This window comes from Grampus griseus, assembly GCF_964374135.1.
Source record: "Grampus griseus genome assembly, chromosome: 16".
In the NCBI taxonomy this organism is placed as follows: domain Eukaryota; kingdom Metazoa; phylum Chordata; class Mammalia; order Artiodactyla; family Delphinidae; genus Grampus; species Grampus griseus.
In genome coordinates this window covers 52,546,203-52,553,915 of record NC_139010.1, presented here as the reverse complement: position 1 = coordinate 52,553,915, position 7,713 = coordinate 52,546,203, and the positions used below count along the sequence as shown (strand labels likewise).

The following is a 7,713-nucleotide window of genomic DNA, read 5'->3' as shown; positions in this document are numbered from 1 at the left end:
GACAAAATAGACTTTGAAACAAAGACTGTCACGGAAGACACAAAAAGGCATTACATAATGATAAAGGGATCAATCCAACAAGAAGATAATAACACTTGTAAATGTGCACCCAACTCAGGAGCACCTAAATACATAAACCAAATATTAATAGATGTAAAGTGAGATATTGACAGTAATACAATAATAGTAGGGGACTTTAAAGCCTCACTTACATCAATGGATAGATCATTCAGAGAGAAAATCAATAAGGAAACATTGGCCTTAAATGACATATTATATCAAGTGGACTCAATAGATATCTACAGAACATTTCACCCCAAACTAGCAGAATATACCTTCTTTTCCAGTGCACATGGAACATTCTCCCAGATAGATCACATCTGAGCCACAAAACAAGTCAGAAAATTTAAGAACACTGAAATTATATTAAATAAGCATCTTTTTGGACCACAATGGTATGAAAATAGAAATCAGTTACAAGAAAAATGGAAAAAACACAAACACATGGAGGCTAAACAACATGATGCTAAGCAACCAGTGGGCCCGTGAAGAAAGCAAAGAGGAAATCACAAAATACCTTGAGACAAATGAAAATGGAAATACAGTGTTCCAAAATCAGTGGAACACAGCAAAAGCAGTTTCAAGAAAGAAGTTTATAGCGATCCAGGCCTACTTCAGGAAACAAAAATCTCAAATAAATAATCTAACCTTACACCTAAAGGAACTAGAAAAAAAAGAACAAATAGAGCCCAAAGTTAGTAGAAGGAAGGAAATAAAAAATATCAGAGCAGAAATAAATGAAATAGAGATTAAAGAACAATAGAAAATACAATGAAACTAAAAGCTGATTCTTTGAAGAGATAAACAAAATTGATAAACCTTTAGCCAAACTCATAAAGAGAGGACCCAAATAAATAAAAACAAATGAAAGAGAAGTTACAGCTGATACCACAGAAATGCAAAGGATCATAAGAGTCTGTGATAAACAATTACTTGCCAAAAAATTGGACAACCTAGAAGAAATGGATAAATTCCTAGAAACATACAATCTTCTGAGACTGAATCACGAAGAAACAGAAAATCTGAACAGACAGATAACTAGTAATGAAATTGAATCAGTAATCAAAAAGTTCCAAACAAAAGTCCAGAACCACACAGCTTCACAGGTGAACTCTACCAAACATTTAAAAAAGACTTAATATCAATCTGTCTTTCTCAAACTATTCTAAAAAATTAAAGAGGAAAAGGAACACTTCAAAAATCATTCTACAAGGGCAGTGTTACCCTGATACCAAACCAGATACAGACACCATTAAAAAAAAAAAAGAAAATCACATGACAGTGTTCCTGATGAACAAAGATGCAAAAATCCTCAGCAAAATATTAGGAAACCAAATTCAACAATACATTAAAAGGGTCATATACCACAATGAAGTGGGATTTGTTCCAGCAATTCAAGGATGGTTCCACATCTGCAAATCAATCAACATGAAACATCATATTAACAAAACGAAGGATAAAAATCATGTGATCATCCCAACAGATGCAGAAATACCATTTGACAAAATTCAACATCGATTTATGAAAAAAACTGTCAGGGGCTTCCCTGGTGGCGCAGTGGTTGAGAGTCCGCCTGCCAATGCAGGGGACGCGGCTTCGTGCCCCGGTCTGGGAGGATCCCGCATGCCGCGGAGCGGCTGGGCCCGTGGGCCGTGGCCGCTGAGCCTGCATGTCTGGAGCCTGTGCTCCGCAACGGGAGAGGCCACAGCAGTGAGAGGCCCGCGTACAGCAAAAAAGAAAAGAAAAGAAAAGAAAAAACTGTCAACAAAGTGAGTATAGAAGAAATATAACCTCAACATAATAAAGGCCATATATGACAGACTCACAACTAACATAATACTCAATGGTGAAAAGCTGAACGCTATTCCTCTAAGATCAGGAACAGGACAAGAATGCCCACCCTCACCACTTTTATTCAACATAGTAATGGATTACTATTTTCAGATGACATGCTACTGTATATAGAAAACCTTAAAGACTCCTCCAAAATAACTGTTAGAACTAATAAATGAATTCAGTGAAACTGTGGGATTCAAAATCAGTATACAGAAATCTTTTGTGTTTCTGTATAGTAATAACAGACTTGCAGAAGGAGAAATGAAGGAAATAATCCCATTTACATTTGCATCAAAAAGAATAAAATACCTAGGAATAAATTTAATCAAGGAGATGAAAGACCTGAACTCTGAAAACTATAAGACATTGATGAAAGAAATTGAAGATGACACAAATAAATGGAAAGATTATATTATGTTTATGGATAGGAGAATTAATATTGGTAAAATGTACACATTACCCAAAGCAATCTACAGATTCAGTGCAATCCCTATGAAAATACTAATGACATTTTTCACAGAACGGAACAAATAATCCTAAAATTCATATGGAACTGCAAAAGGCCCTTAATAACCAAAGTAGTCTTAAGAAAGAAAAACAAAGTTGGAGTTATCATGCTTCCTGATTTCAAACTATACTAGAAAGCTATAGTAATCAAAACTATATGGCACAAAAACAGATGCATAGATCAATGGGACAGAATAGAGAGCCTAGAAATAAACCCACTCACATGTGGGTCAATTAATTTACAACAGAGGAGCCAAGACCATACATTGGGGAAAAGATATTCTCATCAGCAAGTGATGCTGGGAAAACTGAATCACTTTCCTATACCATATACAAAAATAAACTCAAAATGGATGAAAGACTTAAATGTAAGGCCTGAAACCATAAAACTCCTAGAAGAAAACATAGGCAGTATGCTTTTTGACATCGTTCTTAGCAATATTTTTTTGTATGTATCTCCTCAGGCAAAAATAAACAAATGGGACTACATCAAACTAAAAAGCTGTTGCACAGCTAAGGAAACCAACAAAATGAAAAGACGATCTACTGAATGGTAGAAGATATTTGCAAATGATATATTTGATAAAGGGTTAATATCCAAAATATATAGAGAACTCATACAACTCAATATCAAAACCAATCTGATTTAAAAAATGGACATTTAAAAAATGAATATACATTTATCCATGGAAGACATACACGTGGCCAGCAGACACATGAACAGATGCTCAACATCACTACATCAGGGAAATGCAAATCAAAACCACCCCACACCTGTCAGAATGGCTGTTATCAAAAAGACAACAATTAAGAACCATTGTTACTTTAAATTAAAAAAAAAACCAATGTGAACATGATTTTTTCTGTATTGAAAGCTTGAATTATTCATTTCATATTTGGATCTTTCTGAATCTTTTCTTAGTGTAACTTTTGGAATATGAATTTATAATTGAATATTGAGATGTGAAGCCGTGAAATCAGAAATATTAACAAATCAATGTAAGCAAGAAGTGCCAATTGCCAATTATCACAAGACAGGTACAAAGAAATGTGAAAAAAAAAATGACAACAAATTAAGTGTTGACGAGGACATGGAGAAAAGGGAACCCTTGTGCATTATCGGTGGACTTCATGCAATGCACCAATTGTATGAAGTTTCCTCAAAAAATTAAAAATAGGACTACCATACAATCCAGCAGTTCCACTTCTGGGTATTTATCCAGAAAGTATGAGAACACTAATTTGAAAAATACAGGCAGACCTTTGTTCATTGCAGCATTATTTATAGTAGCCAAGATATGGATGAAAGGCGAATAGCAAGATTTCATTATTTCTCATGGCTGAGTAATATTCCAGTGTGTGTGTGTCTGTGTGTGTGTCTGTGTACCATACCTCACACACACACACATATACACACACAGGAGTATTACTCAGCCATGAAAATAATGAAATCTTGCCATTTGGAACAGCACGGATGGACCTAGAGGGGTATTATGCTAAGTGAAATAAGTCAGAGAAAGACAAATATCGTTTGATTTTACTTATATGTGGAATCTAAAAAACGAAATAAGTGAACAAACAAAACAGAAACAGACTCATAGATACAGAGGAAAAATTGTTGGTTGCTAGAGGGGAGGATGGGGGGGGTTGGGCAAAGTAGGTGAAGGTGATTAAGAGGTATAAATTTCCAGTTATAAAATAAATAAGTCAATGGGGATGTAGGGAATATAGTCAATAATATTTTAAGAACTTTGTATGGTGACAGATGGTTACTAGACTTATTGTGGTGATCAGTTTGTGATGAATCACTGTGCTGTACACCGGAAACTAATATTGTATGTCAGTTGTACTTGATTGTACACATTTTTTAATCTGATGATATATTATATGGTTTTGCTTGTTACTCTTTGTTCATTAAAAGAAAAAAGCACAATCCAACAATTAATAATTTATTTCTTTTCAGTTTCCAAAAAAAGACTTACAGCAAAATGAATAATCCAGCTATCAAGAGAGTAGGAAATCATATCATCAAATCTCCTGAAGACAAGCGAGAATACCGTGGACTAGAGCTGGCCAATGGGATCAAAGTACTTCTCATCAGTGATCCCACAACAGATAAATCATCAGCAGCACTTGATGTACACATAGGTACAGTTTAAAATTATGAATTAAGCTTTGTTCAGTTTCATCGACCTAATGTTGACAATTATTAGAACTCTCCATATTTGTGCAAATGGAGACCTGGTAGTTACCAGTTCGATGTATCTTACTTTGTACAGTAGTCCTGTACAGCTGTTGGTAATCTACAGTTGTCTAAGTTAAATCGCCTTACATTTACCAAAAGTATCTTGTTAGGTTCCCAGCTAAGGTGACCTAGCAGCAAGGAAATTCATTCCCATCCTTTAAAACAGTGACAGTTCTAATGCCTTTACTTTATAAACTTTTGATATACTAGGGGATACCATATTTCCTAAATTCTTGTGTGCACATTTCTTCCACATTTAATGCTGCTTTAATCAAGTTATTTCTTATTTATATGTACATTTAGTTTCTTTTTTTCCTCTCTGAAAAGCTTTTATTTAATTCAATGGCATTTTAGAATTGGGAAAATAAGATAATAACCATCATAAGTTGAACAAATAATTATTGCCAAGCACAGCTCAATGTGCTTTGCAAATTATCGTCTAATTTGTAGTTGCACAACTCTCTAAGTAAGGTATGTATACAAAAAGTGACTGAGGGCTTCACTGGTGGTGCAGTGGTTAAGAATCTGCCTGCCAATGCAGAGGACAGGGGTTTGAGACCTGGTCCGGGAAGATCACACATCATGCGGAGCAACAAAGCCCGTGCGCCACAACTACTGAGACTGCACTCTAGAGCCCACGAGCCACAAGTACTGAAGCCCGCGTGCCTAGAGCCCGTGCTCCGCCACAAGATAAGCCACCGCAATGAGAAGCCTGCACATCACAACGAAGAGTAGCCCCCACTCACCGCAACTAGAGAAAGCCCGCGCCCAGCAACAAAGACCCAGTGCAGCCAAAAATAAATAAAATAAATAAATAAACAAAATTTTTTTTTAAAAAGTGACTGAAGCAAAATATTTTGCTCAAAGTTTTACAGCTAGTAGAGCTGCTAACCCCCAAACTTATGCTCTTAGCACTATGCTATATTGTCTCCTGCAATAAAATATAAGAGCTAGAAAGTTTCTAGCTCTTTAAAACAGTGAATTCAACTCTTCCTCTTAGCGTGATGTGTGAGGAAGCTAATGTCCAGAGGAGTTAAGTATCTGCCCAAGGCCACCAACTAACTGATGTCAAAAGCTGGGGCTTGAACTTGAATCTAAACTGCACCATTTAGAGTAGCCTATGCTTAACTTTCTCTGACTGTGGTTGGAGTTATCATGCTAACAGAAGTTCCAAATCATCTGTGATTCATCTGTACTCCATAGCTTTCAACATATAAAAAAATGATTTATTATATATGTATATTTTCTCTTCTCTTTCAGGTTCCTTGTCAGATCCTGCAAATATTGCTGGCTTAAGTCATTTTTGTGAACATATGCTATTTTTAGGAACAAAGAAATACCCTAAAGAAAATGAATACAGCCAGTTTCTCAGTGAGCATGCAGGAAGTTCAAATGCCTTTACTAGTGGAGAGCATACCAATTACTATTTTGATGTTTCTCATGAACACCTAGAAGGTGCCCTAGACAGGTAATGCTGAAAATACCCTATGAATTATCCACCTGTGTTCACTTATCATGTTAATAATAATAATTAATATTTTTACAAAGATGTCTTCACAGCTTTATAGCTTAACAAAAGATATTTTAACCAGTATTTTCCCCCTCTGGATTTTATAAAAAAGAAAATAATGAATGATGTCGTATATTTACATTGTGGTAGAGGAAAAATAATGGCATGACTTCAAACCAGACTTTAAGCCTACAAAATATTTTATTGACTTATAAAATTCTCACCAGGCCTTCCCATTCTAACTGGTATTGCATATGAAGCACGTGATGAAGAATAAACTGTAATGATGTCATGGATCTCCTTTCAACCATCTCCTGTTCCAGAATGCTAGAACTTAAATATTCTGTTCTCCTTTAGTTCCTCAATCCTCAAGGATACTTAGTGGATACAGAATGTTTTGACCTGCTGTTTCAGCCCTGGGGACATTTTGTGAAAGTATTTTCTGGAGCAAGCTCCATTAGGCTATTCTAATTTCTTGGTCAATTTTCTATACAGCTAACAGTATATAATTTTTTTTATCATATCAGTGATTTGATTCATTGTTCAAAGTGTAATTTTTCCTGTGGTGAATTTTTACAGTTTTCTATGTTACCAAGAAGGTGTAATTCTGCAGCCTTTTGATGGGTCTATAATGAAGTTTGACTTCACAATTTTAGTAATTCTCAGCTTTAATTGCTTACTTATATTAATAGTCATTTTTTTTCAAACCTAATAGTTTGAATTTATTCTGTAGCACAAAGAACATTAACAGAACAAGGGCATGGGTTCAGGATACAGGACTGGGTCAGAGTAGCCTGTTTCTTATTTATTCTAGCTTATGTTTCAGTCTTCAGGCAGCAGCTTTGAGGTGTAATCATCTTTTGTATGTATTCCCAGAAGACTTCCATTAATGAGTTCCCTGGGATCATACACTGAATTTAATTTCCTGCTTTACAAATGCTTCAGCAGATGTTCATATAATAGATCTCTGTTTGATGGAGGATGTCTGTTACTTGGATCAGAGTAAAAAAACCACTTATATAGAGCATCTTTCAAAAATATTGATTATACTGTGTCAGAATCATGACCCTTTATGTGGACTTGTCCAGCTATGGTATGTAGCTATTAGGCACTTTTCCCAGCCTGAATTGAGGTAGGTAAAAGTGGTTATATGTCTAGAATTATCTGTTTCCATATATCTTTGATTACAGGCTCCGGATAGATGGAGTTTCCCTTTGGATTGGTATGCGTAAAGTACTTAGCACGGGATTGTATTCACTATGTGCTTAAAATAATATCAAGTAATGGTAACAGTCTTTTTGACGGCTGGACGATGAGGTGCAGTTGCTGAGATGTTTATAAACCCAGGAGTCTCTTAGGCCCACTGAGTAGTAGTCGCATTCAGACAGAGCCTCTTCTCTTGTCTTCATCTGAATTCTGGACGTTGTTTTTTATAAGATGGGGTCTAAAGTTTCTTAAGAAGACTTATTACTATATGAAATCATGATTTAAATTGCAACCTGATATAGGAAAGTTAATTTATTAGCTAAAGGAATCTTAGTTCAGCTTTGGTACT

General features: G+C 35.5%; 1 protein-coding gene across 2 annotated transcripts in view; it reads left to right on the top strand.

Annotated features, from left to right (window-relative positions):
• Positions 1-7,713, top strand: part of IDE (insulin degrading enzyme) — a 112,137-nt gene that overhangs the window by 32,275 nt on the left and 72,149 nt on the right. For both annotated transcript variants that reach the window (XM_082673153.1, XM_082673152.1), the window contains exons 2-3: positions 4,367-4,551; positions 5,909-6,116. In XM_082673153.1, coding sequence (XP_082529279.1) covers positions 4,367-4,551; positions 5,909-6,116 — 393 coding nt within the window. The remainder of the gene's footprint in view (positions 1-4,366; positions 4,552-5,908; positions 6,117-7,713) is intronic.